The 20,723-nt window shown below is 40.6% G+C and overlaps 1 protein-coding gene across 1 annotated transcript in view; it reads right to left on the bottom strand.

The window, feature by feature from the left end:
• The window catches only part of spata17 (spermatogenesis associated 17), a 25,972-nt gene extending 9,419 nt beyond the window's left edge, over positions 1–16,553 (bottom strand). The window contains exons 1-9 of the mRNA XM_061277250.1: positions 16,473–16,553; positions 16,130–16,219; positions 15,096–15,177; positions 13,346–13,396; positions 11,053–11,156; positions 4,611–4,734; positions 3,170–3,406; positions 1,976–2,106; positions 1,164–1,246 (exon numbers count right to left, since the gene is read on the bottom strand). Of these exons, the coding sequence (XP_061133234.1) occupies positions 1,210–1,246; positions 1,976–2,106; positions 3,170–3,406; positions 4,611–4,734; positions 11,053–11,156; positions 13,346–13,396; positions 15,096–15,177; positions 16,130–16,219; positions 16,473–16,540 (924 nt within the window). The 5' untranslated portion in view covers positions 16,541–16,553 and the 3' untranslated portion in view covers positions 1,164–1,209. The remainder of the gene's footprint in view (positions 1–1,163; positions 1,247–1,975; positions 2,107–3,169; positions 3,407–4,610; positions 4,735–11,052; positions 11,157–13,345; positions 13,397–15,095; positions 15,178–16,129; positions 16,220–16,472) is intronic.
• Positions 16,554–20,723: the final 4,170 nt, after the last annotated feature.

Genomic DNA, 20,723 nt, shown 5'->3' on the forward strand with positions numbered 1-20,723 from the left:
ACGAGGATGAAACAACAGAGGGAGAGCAATATAATAGAAGTGGGCCAAGGATGGGAAACAAGATCTACTCAACACCGTCCTGCAAAAGCACTTGTGTTACATCGCTATGACTTGGGAAATACAAGTAAATCAAATATTTAATCCATAGGGTGCTTAGTTCCGCCATAATATTAGCATTTTGTTTTCAACAAACCCAAACCCTGGTCAGGTGTCTTTTAGAAAGGGAAATGTACACTCAATCGGACTCCAGCTGATCAGAACAGACTATACTGGTCCAGGTCCATTTGTCAGCTGCAGGAGACCTCATTCATCCACCCACTCAATCCCCATTCTTAGTTATCTCCACTTCCCGGGGCCGTGTTAGTTCACTCCCGTGTCGCTGTTCTCTCCTTTTCTTTGCTCTTCTCTCTCTTTTTCCCTCTCGCTTGTTTCACTCCTCGTTTCCGGGCAATTGGGTCTGGGTGCTGCTGGTAGTGGGGGGTAAGAGGTTGGGGTGGAACTGCTGGGAAGTTTGTGTGTGTGCATGCACATATATGTATGCGTGTGCATGCTGGGAAGTGAGCTAATAAAGGACGGTGATCCATGAAAGGCCTTGAGCAAAGACACAGTCAATTACCTAATGCCTGGACCAGACCGCAGGGCCCACGCGCACACACTCTTTACTCTCCGACATGCAACACACACACACACACACGCACGGCCATGCATACACCTCATTTACGTATACATGGAGAGGGGGCAATGGAGGGCATAACTGGGAATTGCGTTGGCGTGTGTGGGTGGGTGTACATACGCGTGTGATAGAGAGCAGCGATTTATTAAATTGCTGTCACTTTTGACAAATTTGTGCAACTCCAATTGAAAGGGCTTGACTGCACCAAGTCTCTCTTTTCCCCTCTTTTATTTCAAGGAAGAATATTGTGTTACACTTGAGGCAGGAGCCATGGTAACCCCGCAGTTAACCCCAATCTATTGTTTATATATCTATGTGAACTGGACGCATTTGCATGTCAACCACAAAGGTAGCAATGGACTCTATCCAAGTGCACATTATCTTGAGAGCAGTGTAGTCATTGGATATCTCATTTCCAATAATGACTTAAGAACTTCAAGAAATACAGTAAATAAATATAGTATATTTGTATTCAGAATTATCAACCTACCTTCTGTTGGTATGCGAAGGTCTTGGCATTGCGTGGACATGGAATGTCATTGCTGCTGTGTTTCAAATGGTGGCGTATATCTTCTGGACAAAGCAAAAAACAGATATTAATTTTTTTCACACATTTATTAATATGTTTGAAGTTTTCGGCGATGTAGAAGTGCATGCACTGCATCACAGGAAGCTGTTTCTGATATTTTTCTATTTATTATCTTCACTGGAACTGGTTTGAATCACCAGCTGTTATTTCACCTGGCATTGCTACAGTCATTGAATTTCCATGTCAGACACTTGCATCCTTATCCGTGCAGCTTCATTTGCTTGAATGAAGCGGTGCTAAATACCAACAAAGAGTAAAGTGGTGAGGAAAAACGGGTGGTCTTTTGTTCTGTTGCCAGGGAAATTACAGCGTGCGCAAGATCAAGCTGAGGGTTAATACAAGCACTTCACACATAGCCGAGTAGATTAGTCTGTGAGTAGTAATGAGGTTCTAATCAAGTGTTTAACAAAGTCACAAATACACCGCAGCGACACTTGATACATACATACGTGCGCACACACACTGGGGCCTTCATTACACGGAAAAGCATGCGACACTCTTAATAAGAAATGTGCACTATTAAAATAATCACCAGATTTGGATGTGTTCATTTGGTACTTAATGTAGAATTCACTAAAGTCTTAATTTTGGAAAATCTAGTTTTCATGTTCTCCCTGTATAATAAATTAAAATGAATGGAGTCTACCTAATGTTGTGGCCCATGTGTGAATGTATCAGACTAGGTTAAAAAAAAATTGACTCGTTTGACTCACAGTGTGCTACTGTAGAGTCGCAACCTATTCTGAGCCTCCTCCAAGTGTGCGCACGAGGTCTGCAGACCAACAGAGGACTCAGCAACAAGTCCACTTTGCTCCCACATCTGCTCGGGGTCTCTGATCCGAACCTGAGAGAACCAAAGAAACTAGTATCAGTTAATGATAACAGCTTCAGCTTCTCCCATCTCTCTTAGTCTGATCTCTCTCCCACAGGTGGTGGTTTACTGCTAAAAGCAGAAGTCAATCCTCTTCATCTCTCCTCCTGTGAGTGCACGAGAGAGGCAACGGGTGAAGAGAAAAAAGACTGAGAATAAATCTAAGCCCGTCTGAGGATGAGGGAGCGATGAAAAAAGACGAGTCGTGTCTATGCGGGAGCAAGATGAAGAAAAGTCATGTCCTGTCTGTACGACGAGATTCAAGTGGCGTAATCATTTAAACACGATTTCTCCATATCCACAATTCTCCAGTGTAAGTGCTCACATAACTGTGTAACTTGTGCGAATGTTTAATTAGTACAGTACAGATCAAGGAGCTGGTACGTGCTGTTGCTTTACGGAGGTGACCTTGTTGGCGTTTTAAACGGCGGGTGGGGGGCGAGGGGCGGAGGGAGAGCCAGGTGTGGGGCAACCTGTCCTTGCCCCTATCGCCAAGGGATCAGTGGCCTGGCCTGACCACTTCCTCAGCCTGCATCTCAACCTTATCCATCACTACCAGATAGTTATCACGCTTGTTAGGGGTGAAGGGGTGAGAGCAAAAGAAAGAATGAAAAGAAATGAAAACAGGGTCTGTCAGCATTAATTGGACAGAATATAGCAAACTTATATTGTTTATATTTTTGTCATTCTGCTCAATGTTTTTATTGTTGTTAAATCTCCACATCAGAAAAAAACTATATATTCTCTATACATTCATGTTGTGGTGTGAAATCCTGAGGAAGAGACTATTGTTCTCATAACTGCAGGGCTTAGTCTGATTTTCGCCCCATCTTCCAGATTATAATCATAATTATGCAAACCAAAAAGACTACATTGATATCAATAAAATTTTGTGGACAGGTGTGGCATGGGGCCAGAAAAATATGAATTTTGGAATTTTCAATTGCTCATTCCGACACTACAGCTGAGCTTGGATGGAAGAATTTAATACTTTGCATGTTCAGTGATGTGCAATTCCGATTGAATACCATCTTACCTTCTGTTTCGTGCTGCCTATGCGGGGAAGTACGGGCTTACGGGAACAGCAGGCTCTCAATGTCTTCCTCGGGGATTCAATAGACCCATAAAAACTGGGGAGCGTTGGAGCTGCAGGTGTGAGATGAGCGTAGTCCTGAGGGACAACCTTGGTTGGGGCCTGGTACTTGACCTGCCTCAGTAGTAACTCCATCTCATGGGGGGCCGTCCTGAATGGAGAGTTGAAGACCCCTCGTCGCTAAAGACAGAGTGAGGGTAAGAGATAGAAAGCATGTTCACATTACTTTACATCAGCAGATGACAGGAATTGGTAACACAAGCAGAACTACACACATGAACAAGATCTGAAGTGGATTTGTTCCACTAGGCCTGACTGAGCCAGAATTATTCACATCACAGTGATCCTTTTGCATGCACTTTAATTACCAGACCAAAGCTTTGAGTTGTAGGACTCTACTTTATATGCTAATAACGCCACTTGCCATTTAGGACACTCCTAAAATGAGAAAAGGGCTTAAGTAGAAAATTAGGAGTGTCTTGTTCTCAGCTCTTTTCAAAATAATATTTAGAGACTAGTTGATTAGTAAAGGTTATTGACAGGGATTTAGTTTGTATTACTAAAATAAACTCCATTAAGTACAAATATATTAAACTGGGCAATGGCAGATCATGTGTGTTCTTACATTGATGAACTCATTTTAACAAAAAAACAAATAGTCACTTCAGTTCATTCAATTATAAATAAATAAAAACTAATCACAACTTTCTATACTAATCCTACAAACAGAATTTTGAAATTGACTGAACACCTTATCTAACTCCTTATGAGATGTGTTTCAGAGGCAAAAAAAACACAAACATGTCACTTGCCACACACAAACACACACACACACACGCACACACGCACACACACACACGAGCCCACCGTAGCAACGCGCAAGCTAAGGGAAGAGCAATGATGTTGACCCCAAGAACACAGCATCTCTGTCTCTGTCAGAGGGACTTGGGGCCTTTTGGTAAGCTGTGAGTATGCCTCCGTGTACATGTGTGAGTATGTCTGCGTGCGTGTGTGTCTCTTAGTGTGTGTGGGTCGGGGTCCGAGAAGTGCAGAAGGATGAACTGTGTGGGAGAGCCATCTATTCACTGCTGACAAGGTCAGAGCTATGAAGGGAAAGAGTCCCCTGCCATATGCAGAAAAAGAGACAACAATGTATAAAGTAACTATAGAAAGAGAAGACACCAGCAGAGGATTGCAGGAGAACCAAAACGTTTCCTCCAAACTAAATGCCCAATGAACTGCATGCTTAAGACAATAAAACAAGCTTTCCATTTTACTTGTCACCCCTCAATCATGAAAGACTGAGCTACATCAGTCTCAAAAGCAGATACTACATGGAACCTCCATCATGACCAGATCTAATAACAAGGTGTGCATGACCAACCTGCTCGGTGCTGAGTAGGTGGTGCCATCTGTAAGCTTGGTAGAGTTTGGCTCTCTGCTCCTTCACCCTTAGTAGACAGAGTCTCTCTCGCTTCTGGAGCTCTTCAAGTTCATCCATCTCTCTCCTAAAAACAAATGGATAGCACAGATTCAGATTCAAAACTCATCTCAAACCAGCATCTTTGACATTGTATATATAGATGTATTTCGATTATGTCACACATCGTCAAAGATCTCTGCCAAGACAAACAATTTTAAACTGGATTAGACTAAATTAGACTGAGTAGATATGATGTTCCAATGGAAATAATGAGAATGGTGCACCTTCATAGATACCGTCGAATGTGTCATATGATTCAATCACATTCAATATCTCAAAATTATTTTGACTGGGAATACTGAATACCACTTTTTTCCAGATGGAAACCACAGAGTCGTCGTCATTGTTGAGTACTCAAGTACTGATACCACTAGAACGCATGAATGATACATTCAATTTCAACAAACACAATGAGCGATAATACTTTTCTGATGCACATGATGAGTCAAAGAGTGTGACACTGACACCAGGAGGCTTTATTGATGTCTTTCTTTTTAGGTATCAATGACTGATATCGACATCGACATGAGTACCCGATACCCTTAAACAATGCCGGTATAGGCCATATACTAATTCCTGAATTCCGTACTAACCCATTGCTAATTTTGACAAAATGATTTCACATGTTCAAATTCTGTAAATATAAGCCTCATTATGCATGAGTTATATGGAACGCATAAGAAAACTGCTTTACATTTTAATAAATAAATGTGAAAATTGCAGCATATATAGTACAATTAATGTGTAGTCGTGGCTTTGTATTTAGCATGCAGCCTTTGCGGGTAATTCCCTGAAGTGTCCTTCAGATGAATGAAAAAGCGGCTGATAATAAGAGGCTGGGACAGCAGAGGTACCGTGGGAGAAAAACAAGAGAACGGTGTTGGGTGGGGCTGGAGGGTGAGCGAGTGTGAGGGTATAAGTGGGAGGATGATGAATATATTTCATCACAACAGCCAGGACAGGTCTGTCTGTGACATCTGTTAAGCCAAGCTGCTTAAATGGGATGCATTAAAAGCCCATACACAGCAATTCCAACCGGCAATCACGAAGCCTCACGTATTGTTACAAGGGGGGTAATAACCTAAAAGTGGGAATTGGAAAACAATTACTAAAGCACTCATATCAGAGTAATGTGGAAACGCGCACACACACGTAAAGCCAATCTATTTCTTCAAGAGCAATCCCGCTCCGAGTTTGGCTCTCGCTCATCAACAATTCGTCAATTTTCACTGCTCTCACTCTACTGTTCTAGCCAACTTCTATTTTCAATGACAGACCTCAACAGATGAATCTGAATATTCTTAGCGGGTCTGTAAAGGCGGGTTAATATATTCATCGGCTAGTGGCATTTAAAAAGAAATCACAACATGGTCCCCGCCGCCTTTGCATTTTCATTTCTTTCTCAGCATCAGATTAAATTACAAAATAAATGAAATATGCAGAACGTTACCCACGCGCATGTGTGTATGTGTTTAGGTGTCGAACTAAGTAGTTTAAGACTTTGTGCATGTTTATGTATGATAGTGCGTGTATGCATAAATATAGAGGTTGCCTGGCCCCCATTTGTCGCCTTGGCTAACAGGAATATTACTTATTAATGTGAAATATAAAGTTTCGATTTACTCTGGGACAGCATGATTCGTATAAGAATTCAATGTGCACGCCTAACAAGGTACTTTATGAAAGCATTTATGTTCATTTATGCATTAAATTGTGTTTGTAATATAAATGTGCTCTAATATTTCTGCTGTTTGACTGCCAATAATAGACAATAACAGCTGTAAATATTCAGGCAGTGTTCAAAAGGGTTTTCCTGAATTTGTGTTCAGAATTGAAAATTGTTATGGGATGAGTGCGTGTGTATGTGTGTGCGTGTGTGTCGGGTGACCTTTGTTTCTCTGCCCCCAGCCCCAACGTTATTAATTGCTGTGTAGTGGACAAAAGCCAAACAGATTTGTAACGGCTGAAGGCACCTCGATCTGTGTCGACCCAACCAGCCGACACAACATACAACCCTCATTAGCCCTCTTCGGCACGTTGCACATGCACTTGGTGTGTGTGTGTGTGTGTGTGTGCGTGCGTGCGTAGAAGTGAATGAATGAGTGGTGCAAATAAAAGAAAAAAGGAAGGAAATTGGTAAAGCGATAAGCAGAAACACACGATCGCAGTGGTTCATCTGTTTGTGGTTATTTTGGGAGATAATATCCCCCCCCCAATCTTATGGTTGCCACCAGGAATTTTGGGAAGCTTCACATGGATGTCACAAATGGAAATTACCGTGAAGCAAGGCATTAATAATGAAAGCCCTAACAGATTGGAAGCGAAATTGGAAAGGCCCCATAGGTTGGAAAGTTCAAAACAACACCTGCATTTTAGGGAATAAAGTGCTTTTTAAGTCACATTAAAGTGTTGTAAGGTGCCCTCAGTTCATTTCACAGGCAATTTTTCCATTTTCTTTGTTTTTTTTTTTCATGCGCAGAAAGGGGTGTGACATCCACCATAAGTGGACTCACATTTATGCCAACAAAACTTTGGGTCAGATCTATAACACTTACGGTAACTTCTTTTTGAATGTGTATGATAATTAAGAAAAAAAAATGTCTGACTCATCATATTAGGTGTTTGTCATGTTTATCGAGGCCTAGAAAATGTTTATGATGAGTGTTAAAATATTACTTTTCAAAACTGCCTGTACAGTTAGACAATTATACATTACTTGGTTTCACAATGCCGCATGAAAAATGAGTTTGACTTTTTTGACTTAGAGGTTCCAGTTCATCTCCAGAAATAAAAAAGAAAAAATACAAAGACAGTTAAAATATGACTGAACAGGGGAAAATATAATCCAGTATGGAGACAGTGAATCCGGGAGCTAATCAAGCTCACTTGAAGCCGTTTCAAATAACCGAAACCCAAACCGACGTGACCCAGGTCTGTTCACTTATTTAATGGCTAATATAGTACAGCTAGATTTCCCAGCTCTCCCTCAATAATTTAACTCCTGGTTCAGAATGGGGAGTCAAGGGCTCACGGGATATCAGAGACTGAGACATTGTGGGACAGCGGGCCACACTTGCGGTCATCAAGGCCAGCAACAGTGCAACTAATTGGCCAACTTGTAAATATTTAATGGAGACGTGACCTGATTGGCTGCTTTAATTGCTCCAATTAAATGATTCAATAGCAGGCAAGGAGGAGAAAATGGTGTCGGCCAGCCGATTGAAACAATGACCAGCTCAATATATTGAGCCTTTCCCACTGACTTTCCTTTTAAGTGACTCACAAATTGATCATCTCCATCTGTAAAGTCCTAAAAACATTCAATCCTTGCTTCTCTTGAAAAAGTTAAAACATTCTCAGACCGTCCTCATGTCCCTCCATTGTTTCCTCCTCAAAAGTAATTTTCTTAAGAGTCAAGGAGAGCACAGCAGCCAGATTATGCTACACCGCACACGCGCGCTCAATATACAAATCCAATCAAACTGAGGGAGTGAACTTGTCTCCACCAAACTGGATCAGAAAGAAGCAGCAAAAGAAAGAGTGACGCACAGAAGCGGGGAGTGTTGCCAGTGCAGGTCCCCCACTCCAGTCTAGCAGCTCGCCTTTCATCAATGTCCTTGAGAGGGACACGAGAAAGGGAGCGATGAAGAAGGCTGGAGAAAAGAGAGACAGGAGAAGAAGTAGCTGCAGGATGTGAGACGCCACACAAGAGGAGAATAAATAACCCCGGCCACGCCGTCGGTGCATTTCTTCAAGTTCAAGTAAAATAAGTTTCAAATGTTCCTGTGTTGTTGCGGCATCATGGGGAGAATATTTATCAGATGATGGCAGTAATAATTACCCAGCTGTTTATGGCAGATAGAGGAATAATTCATGCAGCCAACAGCCCGTGTTGGTGGCAGCGGCGATGACTCCAGCACATTTAGTAAATATGCAAAACAGCCTTGCTCTGCTTTCCTAATTGCCCCCATTGTCCCACCGTGTGCCCTTATTAAAGCCCGGGAACTTTAAGTGTCTCGCTGACAAAGTGATAAATTGTTGGGGTGCCCAGGAAAAGTGTGGCAGAGTGGGGACTGCGCTAGGGTCTTGACTTCATTAGGCTATGCAGAAGGAGAGCGAGGATGAATGAGGATGCGTGAGCAAGCATGCTCGACTGATGGCCATGGCGGTGGGGGCAAGAGGAAGAAACAAACAAAGCAAAATTAGAAAAAGAAGAAAGAGGTGATGCTGGTCAGGAGATAAAGAATTCAAGATCAAGTGGTAAGACCAAACACAGGCAGTTGAAAAGAAAAACACACACACACACATTTACACACGTACATTGAGCAAATACAAGAGCCCTAATTCAAATAAAATATAGAGCAAGATGAATAACATAAAAAGATTGACTAATAACCTGTAAAAAACATTTTGTTTTTATCTTTTTGAACGAGGATGCTAAGAATAAACTGGAAAGTACTGGCAAATACTAACAAATCAGTAGTCGTCCAGCGTCCCAGAATGGATCATGTGACTATGCCCAACTTTGTATTCAAGCATGACATTGAGTCAAAAAATCAACTGCATTATTTGTTCCCATGTGTGATTTCGCTTTTTCATGTTTAGTTGTTATTATGCCTTCACTGAAAAAATACTTTCTTCATCTTTCAGATTGGCTGAATAGTTATGCTTGGGGTTATAGTGACACCTGTTGCTTTGTAATGTGTTTGACAGACTGACTGCTAAAGACACAAAAATGTAATCATTATATTTAACGCAATTGCTGTTAAATGGTAAGGAAAATACTTTTAAATAAGCCTTTGAAAAGCACAACATGTAAACTGCAATAAATCAGGCAGTGAATGCAATACCCCAATATGATTACCATGCATGGCCGATCGTCCTGCGCTAAATGGGGACCATTAGTCCAACTTTGAATAATTCATTTGGAGTGCTGGACAGACGTACAGTCTTGCGAGAGGAAAGGAGCACAGTGGTGGATTAAAAACCAGACCTTTGCGGGATGACTGATCAGGGAGCCAAGAGCTCAGCAGCTCACAGGATGTTTTGAATAAACGCCCGCACGGCATTAATTGATCACGACCTCGGTGGCACTAAATAAACATGTGATTAACTGGAGAGAAAATGACCTCAACACCCCCCACTGCAGTAGAGGAGGGGCTTTGGAGATGTTAACTAAATTAGATGAGAATATTATGATTATAGTTCTGCTTTATTTAGAATAGTTAAGAAAGTCCATTTAAAGTCAATCATTTTTTTTTATTTCTTAACATTAAGGATTGAAATATGCAAATTATGTAACTCAAGATTTGATTATGTGTACTGCTTTATCAATGTGATGAAGTCATAGCAACTCGATCAGACCAAAGTTAAAGAATTCATGAAATAAAAGTATCAGATGTATCCGGCTGACTTGGTTTGTTATTGTAGGAAAGTGGAAAGACTTCCTTAATAGGTTTTCACATGCTCCCTTCTCAACTTCGTAAAAAGATGCAACTGCTGTTGGGGAGTGGGGGGCGAGCCGGGAGTCAGTGATCCAAGACATGTTAACAAATTCACATTTAATTTTAGGAAAAGCCTAAAGATATTTAGCGGTAAAATATATTAACAAAGTTAACATGTGACTTATTAACTAAGTGCGATTTTTTTATTGTCAGAAGTAAAAGATGGTGTAGCACTAGCAGTAAGCCCTGAAGCGCGGGGTGTTATATTAATGCAGCAGCTGGGGTTCACATCAGAGGCTAATTTTTAATTTCTTCACATCGTTCACTTCTCCCTTCCCTTAGCCTCGAGCCGTTCGAGGATTTTTTTCCCTTCCCTCTTCTGAGCGCTCTCTTTGTCTCTCTGTCACTTTCGTTCCCTTATATTTTCTCTGAGGGAATATCGAGTCTGCAAGGACAGATCTTAACTGTGTCTCGTTTGCTTGGTACGTCATACGCCGGTTTGAGGTAAGCAATCAGATCATATGAAGTAATCTGGAGGAAATAATATGGGACAATCTTATTCCTGTTTTAATTGTTTAAGAGATCAATTTCTTTTTTAGTGCTCTGGCCCATGCTCAATATGTTCATCTATTGGCTTGAGTAATTTGTCTTCTTTTTTATCTCTATTAGTTATTACACTTTATATTCATTGTTAACTAATTGCAGTCCCATTAATAGGAGGTAATGCAGACTTTGAAAAGAAAAAAGTAGAATATCACTGTAATGTTTATATATATATATATATATATATATATATATATATATATATATATATATATATATATATATATATATATATATATATATATATATATATACACAAATATATAAAGTATACTTTTCTGCATAATCGTCTTTACCTTACTAATCCGTTAGTCCTGGCAATTTTTTCCAGATAGCTCTTGCGTGAATAGAAACTATGGATGTACTTTCGCACAAAGAATCCTCGCCACCTTCTCTGGATCTGTAGAGGAAAAGCATAAAAGAAAACACATTATGTAAGTAGATGGCAACATTAGTGGCCCGACCAACAGCCTTAAATCACACAACATATCATAAGGCATTTTTTCACTGTCATAATAAAGGGACAAGCCAAGGTGGGATGGACAGCTGTCACTGCTCCATACGTTTTCCAGATTGATCGTGGAGGCTGCAGATTAGCCTCACCTCACACCCACACCCACACATGAGAGTGAAGCATTGTGAGGCAGAAGGCTGGACGTCCTTCAGACTAATTAGGAGATTAAAACAACCACGAGTAAAAGAATCATCACACTATCAGACGAGGGGAATGGGAGAAACGACGGCTGGAGGATGGGGCGGGAAAAACAACAAAGAGCAAAATGAGAATTAGCATTGATCTGCTAGTCAATAGATAATTTTAAATAAAGTAATTGCCGCCTCTCGAGTTCTTGCTGACCTTTGTTGACAAGTGAAATCGATGCCGTTGAATGTGATACAAATCCGAGGTGCAGCATGTAAACATTGGTTTCTATTACGCCACTAATACATTATCCTCCGTTAGCTAGCTCGGCATCATAAAATGGAGGAGAGCGACAAGAGCGATTCAAGGAAAAAGTCACAGGGGGATTCGGGGATGATTGTTTCTCCCACCGTGTGTTTTCGCTTCCATTCACATGCTAGCAAATATTTCGTTGGTAATGAAGGCTTGGCTAGTACCGTCGCCCTTCACTGATTCGTTCTTGCAAAGGGTCACTGGCGCTGGATTTCAGTCTTATTCGCATGTGCAGAGAATGCAAGTGAGAGGCCACACACAATCCAAAGTTTTGTGCATAAAACAAAACAAGTTCTGAAACTTTCATTTAAGTCTAGTACGGATCACTAACGCTAATCGTTTATAATCTTATTTTAAGATACATGTGGTTTATTTTTCAAGTAACTGCTCTTCTGGGGATCGGTGCCTTGGTCAAGGGTAATGCCGGGACTGTTCCTATAATGTTCAATTTGACTTTAGTGACAAAATCCAGACAAAACTGTCATTAACCTCAAAAAGTGAAACACTAACTTTGCAAAGCAAAGTCTTATTTGGCCCCTGTGGGATTCAAACTTCTTACATCACCAAGTACGGAGTCAATTCCCTGCTCCATTCGCGTTCCTTTCCTTCCCATTAAAATTGCTATTGTGCTCTAAAGGAGGAAGCTGTGATATTTTATAAGGGTCATAAAGAGGCTTTTTCTCCACCTTAAGTAGCTTGTTCTTCGCTCCACATGGTGACAGTAACCCCTGACCTTTTATCCCAGTGACCTCTAGCAGCAAAGTCTACTCCGGGATACATGTCATCATGTTTCATGTGACATTTACTGAGATAATTGAGTGGTAAGTTTGGTTATTTCATTTTCCAATAAAAGTGTAAAACATAAAGCATTCAATTTCCATCCTTTCTCTGACAAACATTTGTCCAGCTGGTCAGCAATGCAACCTCTTCAATAAAAGCTGGCAGACTTTCTTTTTGTTGGCCTGTAAAACCTTTTAACGGATGACACAGAATGGAGCTGTTAGCCAAAAGAAGAGCCCATATGGAATTGTGAAAAACGATAAGGTTTCTGTGCAAATGTATCGCGTAAAAACGTCAGTCAAAGCTTGAGTGGCTGAACAATAGAGACTGCTCAAGCCCCAAAATAGGAACACTTGAGCACTCTTACTCGGTTTAATAAAAACTAGAACAGAGATCTGACAACTGATATTACTGAACAAAAAATATTCCCACATATGAGTGGAGGTTATTAGGTCAAATGTACCAGAAATGAAAGATAAGACTACACAGAGCAAAATCGTACAAATAATGGATGGATGTGTTATCAGCAGCACAATCCAATGTAAATTCCTGATTTTTTTTAAAATTAGAGATTTATGTAGGTTGAATACTTACAAAATTGACAAACAACCTTCACACCTACAATTAAATTCTACAGTGTTTTCTTTTTTTCAGTGAGAGATGTGAGTTTTTGCAGGACAACTCTTCGCTGGTTCACCAGGACAAAGCACTTGCTCACAATCCCTTGAGCATCAGACTGGCCGAGAAGAACACGACTGCGCTTGAGCTACTTTCCTACGCATTAAACCTGGCTTTGCTTAATTTTTTGCGTAATTTTGCTACAATGAAGGCTCGTGATTCAGTGTCCCGATATTTACCCTGATCGCCATCTCGTTGTAGAAATTGATCTTCATGACAAAATATGCTTCCTGTGAACACAAAAGGAAAAGATGACGTTACATATTGTCTCGCAGCCCTCTGATCTGTCCACAGCAGGTTTCAAAGATAAAGAGCTGTTTATACATAATACATTTCACATAGGCAGAACAGGTAGGGCCACTCCAGAAGAGAAGAGAAGAGAAGAGAAGAGAGGAGAGGAAGAGAACAGGGACGGAAAAAGACAAAGAGTCAGGGAGGTATGGAGGTAGAGAGAGAGTGATTAGGGGGACTTTGTATCAAGGGGAGGACAGTGCTCTCTTAATACACCAACACACGCAAGGGCCAGGAAAATCTATGGCGCCGAAGCAGCGAGCTAATGGAGATGTATGACGGCCAAACGCTCTACTCTGGATTTCATAATCAATGACAGAGCTGCCAGAAGAGACTCACAAAAAGGCCAGAGAATATGCACCGGGGCATTCGCAGCGAATGGACGGGCCCGACCACTGGGGTCACATTTTTAGAGTCGTCCATAAAACGGATCCATATCTCAACATAACTTTTTTTAAAAAAACAAACAAACAAGCTTGTTGTTTGGAGATGAGACTTTTGTGCAACTCATATGCCACAATAGTGAGTTGAGGGAGTGTATATATATATATATATATATATATATATATATATATATATATATATATATATATATATATATATATATATATATATATATAAGAAGGAATTAAGATTTCAATAGGTGGACTCTGGTCCTGACGATCAGTAATAAAATTTTGATTAACCTGCCTGCACAACTTCTGGCTTGTTTGTAATTCCTCTCAGCTTTGCGAGTGGAGGAAACAGGAAAGGGGCAAGGCGGAAAGTTAAGAAAACAGCAATGAATAAAAGTGGTAGTGTAAAAGATGGCTTACTTAATAATTTTAAATTTTAATTAATTGATTAAATACAATTTGACATCCTGGTCAAAAGGCAAACTATTAGCAAGCTAATTAAAACGCATTATATACACTCTGATGCTTTCGACGAGAATTTTTTTTCCTGAACTGGACCTTTTAATGGATTAGAAAAATGAAACCTCAGTGGGCTAATTCCAAACTGTGAAAAGTGTGAGTGATTCAAATGAGCGCTCGTCTGTTCCCAAACTGGCTCTTTTTAAGCCCATATGTGCGTTGTGACACATCCTTCATCGTTTATTTCAGCGCCCCTCGCTGCCGTCTACCCCGTTTTTTTGAACGCCTCCCAAATGGCGGCTGGCAGTTATGCTTTAGCAAACAGTCAATTTAGGGGCATGATAAATAGCTTGTTGTGATACGTTTACAAAACTCAATCCAGGGGAAAATTATATGTGAGAGCGCTGGGTATTGGATCCGGTATCAACAATCTGTTCAATTAAGAAGCAGTTGGAGGCAATATGCCGAAAAGGCGGCCTTGTTTTACTAAAGCACACAAATACACACATATAGACACACACGTACATACACACTTCTCCTACACTTCCGCTACCACCATTTACCTCACAGCACTCGTTCGAAATGCATTCCAGGAATTGCAATGCAGATAAAATTCCATCGCATATTACATCCTATTTCCTAAGTGCTAATTTACCAATGTGTAATGAGTGAATTATATTTCTTAAGGTCAGATGCAGGGACTTAGGCATATAGAAATTGAATTCTAATGCATGCTATCATAACCAAATCAATACATCTATAGCTGTTCCTCGTTCTGGCTTACCATCACCATTTGTCTGTAACGTGCCCTTGCTCTGAAGCCCCGCCATATCTTCTGGATAATGACCGCCTTCTCGTGCAGATGCCTGTCATAAAGTCATATTGGGAAGAGGATTAGATGGGTATTTTTTGCGGCTGAAATGGGGAGGAAATCTGAAATTAAATTGTGAATCTCTTTGTTGGTGTGTCAAATAAAAGCTAAAACACGTCGGCGAGAGCTGCAAATGAGAATGAAAAAGGCTTAAAAATGGCAATCCTCCATGAAATTCATTTAAATTAGGTGTTGACTAAAGAGTGGGGGTCAATTACAAACTGAACTCATGCCACTTTTATTGAAAAGAAAGGAAAACAGTGATTTTGCTTTCTGCTCACAAGTGTTATGATGTAAAGGAATTGAATTCAAAGGTCACAGGATCGTTAATGTAACACGCACACACACGAACGGTTAGAAAATTGCTGCTCCTCCAGGCCTTACTATCACTCCCGATGAGCCTTTCTCCCCCTTTATGCAGCGGCGCACATTTGTATTCATCTTCAAACATGCTCTAAATGCAAGTCCATTGCAAATCTCCACCTCCAATGAGGCCATCAATTTCCAAAAGACCATTTAGACACCTGGAAAATCAATGCTTATAGTGGGCTAGCACAACCCCAGAGTTGCACTTAAGCAGCTAAAATTGTTGCTAATTATCCACTTAACGTATTGATCAATTAACTAAAGTAATCTGAATTAACCTACTGTCTGGAAGTTTGTCTGCTGACCCTGCAGAATGGTGCCCGGGTCGCAGAACGGACCAGGCACGGAATGAACACATTTGGAGCAAGCGACATTTATTCCTCAAGGCCATTTACCAAGATCCACAAGTCCTACAATTATGGGAGTGAGCCAGTATCAGGGTATTCCCTGTAAATTAACATAGCCATGCTTGCCGAGATGTTTTAGAAGCCCTGGGGGATATGGAGAAAATGGGTGTGCTTGTATGAAATAAAACGCAGTAATCTGTCACATGACAAATGAAGACTTGGTAAAAGCATTACCTGATGTATAAGCGCACCCTGAAGCCTCGGAACCAGCTCTGAAGCCGGACAGCGCCCTTGTATTCCCGCTGTCTAGTTGCTTCAACTTTCCTGAAGCAGAAAAAAACCACTTTCTCTAATACTTCTGTTTAAAAGAAACATATAGGTTGACAGATCAACAGCGTCTAAATTTGCATCTGGTGAACAAAACTACTCCGAATCTGCCGATCTTTTTTTTTTTTTTCTTAATTGACTTAAATTTAAGCGTGTGGGCATATTTAGCGTAGCTCTGATTGAATTAGTTGTCTCATGTGCATCAACTTTTAGACTGGCTTTTTGTGTCGTGCATCTAACTTAGTGATACCTTTCTTTGTAGAACCGGAGCCTTTGGAACTCCTCGAGCACTGTTTGAATCCGCTCGAGCTCCGCCATTTCTACTTCAAGGGTTCGTTTACGGTTGCCTTGGAAACACAGCTGACGCCCCAGCGATCACAGGTAACTTCCGGTGCTATAAAAATACATATTTTTTCTTTCTGTCTTTTTCTTTTATTCTTCTTTGTTATTCAATTTGTGTAATACCTCTTCTCAGAGTGTGACCAATTTGGTATTCAAGAAGACTGATGATTGTTTTATTTTGGGGTTTTAAATAAAGTGACAGCCCCTCCTCTCCTCCCACTCTGCACGGTTAGAGGCTCCTGAGTGTTGTAAAGCGAATTACGCTAATGCAGAATAGAGTAAGTCCATGCAAATGAATCCAAAAGGTGAGTCATGTGTTTATATGGATTTGTGTTTCTAACATATTCTTTTTGCACGATTCAATCTAGGTCATGTTTAGGTTGTTCGGTTGCAATCTGCACTAAAAAATCATGCAATGTCGCAAAACGTGTTTTCTACAGCCAAATCTTAGAGTAAACATTTAGTGAGTCCCCGTTAAAAATGAGTTGTGTGCATGCATTGCTCATGTTAAACTTGCAGAAATATAGTTATAAATCGTTTTTCACCCTACTTCTTGTATAGTGTGCATTCTACAGCTGAAATATGCAGAAAAAGACCAAAATGCTAACCGTAGCAATACGTTATTCAGGAAAGCACTACTAGTGTAACTTTTCCTTTAATTATTACTTTTATACAGTTAATCATAAGTAAACAAGTAAAAATACACCATACTTGACAAGACAATAACAAATACAAATAGAATCCAACATCCCATTCAAAGGTAAAGCTATTGCAATTAATTGAGAAATGAAGCACGAATGGGCAGAAAACTATTTTTTAAGTGGGATAAAATTTCTCTTCTGTGAATGCAGATTGTATGTATTGATTGATCTGCCAGGCCACAAGTCCCCCATTCCCTTCGATCATCCACTTTGCCTCTTTCCTGACAGTATCTTCATCTTCCCCTCTTCATCATCACTTATCAGTTTATTTCTCCCCGCATTTCGGTCCTCATTTCCCCCACCTCTCCTCCTCTTCAGCCATATTCACCTGTCGAAATGATCCCTTCCACATGTGTGTGCGTGTGTGTGTGCAAGCAAAGATATCTATCTAGCCTACATATTATGGAGTAATCCTTAGATCAGGTTTTCTATAAAGTTTTTCTCAAGACCTAAATTACTTGGTTCCTCCCCAGGGCCCAAACTTACTGAAAGAACTTGTGCATTGCCATAGCATGGACACAACATACTGTGCATATAAGTGAATGTTTTGTAAAAAACAAAACAAAAAAACAGACACAAACGTATCTAAATAAACCTGCAGCCATTTTGAGATGGGCAAACACACATGTTGCAAGTAAATGACATTGTGTCTTCATGACATGCTGGCTTTGTGTGTCATTTTCTCTCTCCTTTGTGTTTTTCTTTTGCTGTCCAGGAGGCCACACCAGTTGTGAAGAGCAAAAGGCAGATGATGTGCTACGTAGAGTTATGACTCTCGGGTGAACCGGCTACACTTCAGGCTATCCATCGTTGAAGTGGCGGGAGGATGGTCGCTCCAGTAATTACTGAGGGTACGTGGCTGTGGCAAGACTGCACGAACACCGAATGCGAAGTATCGTTTTCTGACAAGACTGTGATGACGGCAGCGGCCCATTTGTCCTGCTGCCTCCTAGTTCGGTGTCACTAGGTGAGAGGGTGACTCAAAAAAATTGAGAGCGAACACACTTCATGGGAAGACGCTTTGTTTACTCACCGTCTAATCTATTTCAAGTTTGTTCTTTTTCATGGTCTGTTTTTATTTGAACCTGGGAAATATTCTTAACAATCCTTTTTTTTAACAAAGGCAATTTTAAAGTTTTGAATATATCTAACGTGATTTTTTTTGGCAGAATGTGGGAATAGGCCGTATTACTCGAATTAAACGAGAATGTGCAAACAGAACATGTGGGAACAGGTCTGACTAATCCAGTACAATATGAGCAATTCCAAAGACACGAACATATTTGGCCAAGCAGATGTTACCGAATTTTACACGATGAATAAACCATACTTATAAAATGCCACTAGGTGGCAGAATCCTTCTGCAAACATCTTCATTTATCCTCTTTTCGTTCTATTATACATACAATCGTCCTGACATTCGCATCCTTCCTTCATCTACCTTCCTCATCGGCCGTCCTCACGATGTCGCTGAAAGAAAATGTTTTGTTTCCAAAGTGAGCTAGTCATTATCCAGCATTAGCCATCCATACCCTCTCCCCTTTGCTCCCTCTCTCCATACGGGGCATGTCATTTAACACGCCTCCAGTCACCTCTTCGCAGTCAGAAAGCTCATCCAACCAGTCATTCTCCATGCCCATTGTTCCTAAATGAGGCCCGTATGCACTGTGGCCAGCGCTGGTCATAAAAACCAACGCGCACACACACTTTCTTGATGGAGTGACAGTGTGTGTCTATGGATGAGTATATGTGTGAGTAAGACTGTCACACTCCGTTCCCCCACTGTGCGTGAGTGATTATTGTGTGTGGCGGTGTATGAGTGATTAGGAGTGGGTGTCCGTGCATGTGTTTGTGTGTGCGCGCCTCAGCAGGGTGCAGCGGGTGGAATGTGTGTTTCTCGGCAGGGCCAGTTCGGCCATTATTATTAAACATCTGTCCGCAGCACATTAATCCCCCCACTCTGACGCATCCCTCTCTGGCCAGGGATCATTTAATTGAAATCCATAATGACTCTTCTCTTCTCTGCTACAATGAACCAAGCCAGAGAATCCTTTTTTTTTTTTTTTAATCAGTCTATCAGCTATTGCAATAATTTTTAGGATCTTTTAGACCTAAAACCCACCTTAATTGAACCATGTCTAAACAAAAACAATGCAATGTGACCGTATCAGGAAATATTTTAAAATATTTAGGAAGATAGTTTCCTATTGGGTTTCTACTACACTTCTTTATATATACATAATAAGAGCAAACATAACATAATTAATATTCAAACTAAACATGCATGCATCATGTACTGTACATTACTCTTCAGTTTGTAAATTTTTAAAATATAAATATCAACATGTTTGATTGTGAGTGTGCAAGAAGTCTTATGAATTTGACTTGATCAAAGTAACTTAAGCAATCATTTGATTATAGACATACAATGCTTTTTTTATGCCACTATTTTTATCTTATTATTACTGTAGCAAACATTTTGGAAACTAGGGTACAGTTTAATGTCAATTTACCAAATCAAAAATTAATTGCATTCCAGTATGTGTGCTTTGAACAGCTGTGTGTGTGTGTGCGTGTGTGCGTGTGTGCGTGTGTGCGTGTGTGTATTCCCTCGAACCATAAGCTTACCACCAGTTTAAAAGAAGCATAGTTTGGCACCGCTGTTCTCCATTGAGGAAAACACTTTCTCATTTTTGAATGCCTGGGGCTGCTCTGTTGCTTTTAAACCAATTTAAAACCACCCCTCTCTCTCTCTCTCTCTCCACCCGCACCTCTCCTTATTTCCCATCCTAATATGCTACTAATGGATAAGAACTATGCTTGTGCCGATAGAGAAGAAATATCATACCTTTATTAGCTCACCTACATACACAAAGGGGCAGAGTAAGAGGGAGAGGGAAGTAATGAATTGAGCATTGTGTAAAATAGTTTAATGCAGGGGTGGTTCATCATTATTTGTGGCGGATTGTGTGCAGACAGGGGTGATCCATTAGTGTGGTCGTTTCCATCTGTGTGTTTGTGTGCGTGTGTGTGTCCCACCCAGAAGGACATTCACTGCTGCCGGCCCCGCTGTCACGATGAGAGATTCATCGGCACACATGCTCACACACTGGCTACAGTACACATGTGGCATTATTGTCCATCATTATTCCTCTCATTCCTCCTTTCAACAATTTGTCACTGCAGTGTCTTGTGTTGATGCACAATCACACAAATAGAATCATATGTCAGTGTGTTTCCTGTATGTGCTGTATGTGTGTGTGTGTGTGTGTCCGTGCGTATACAGGCAAGAATTAAAAATGAGACTGATTTGGACCAACCATTTGGACAACCAAGTCAAGTCGATGCAATGAAGTGGTGTAAGTTCTGGAATGTCTGTTTTTAATATTTAGGAAAATGTTGTCATTTTCATTTTGAGTCAGTATCCCAAAAGTTACTCAGACCATTTATGGTTTCTT

The sequence above is a fragment of the Syngnathus typhle genome, linkage group LG4 (assembly GCF_033458585.1).
Source record: "Syngnathus typhle isolate RoL2023-S1 ecotype Sweden linkage group LG4, RoL_Styp_1.0, whole genome shotgun sequence".
In the NCBI taxonomy this organism is placed as follows: domain Eukaryota; kingdom Metazoa; phylum Chordata; class Actinopteri; order Syngnathiformes; family Syngnathidae; genus Syngnathus; species Syngnathus typhle.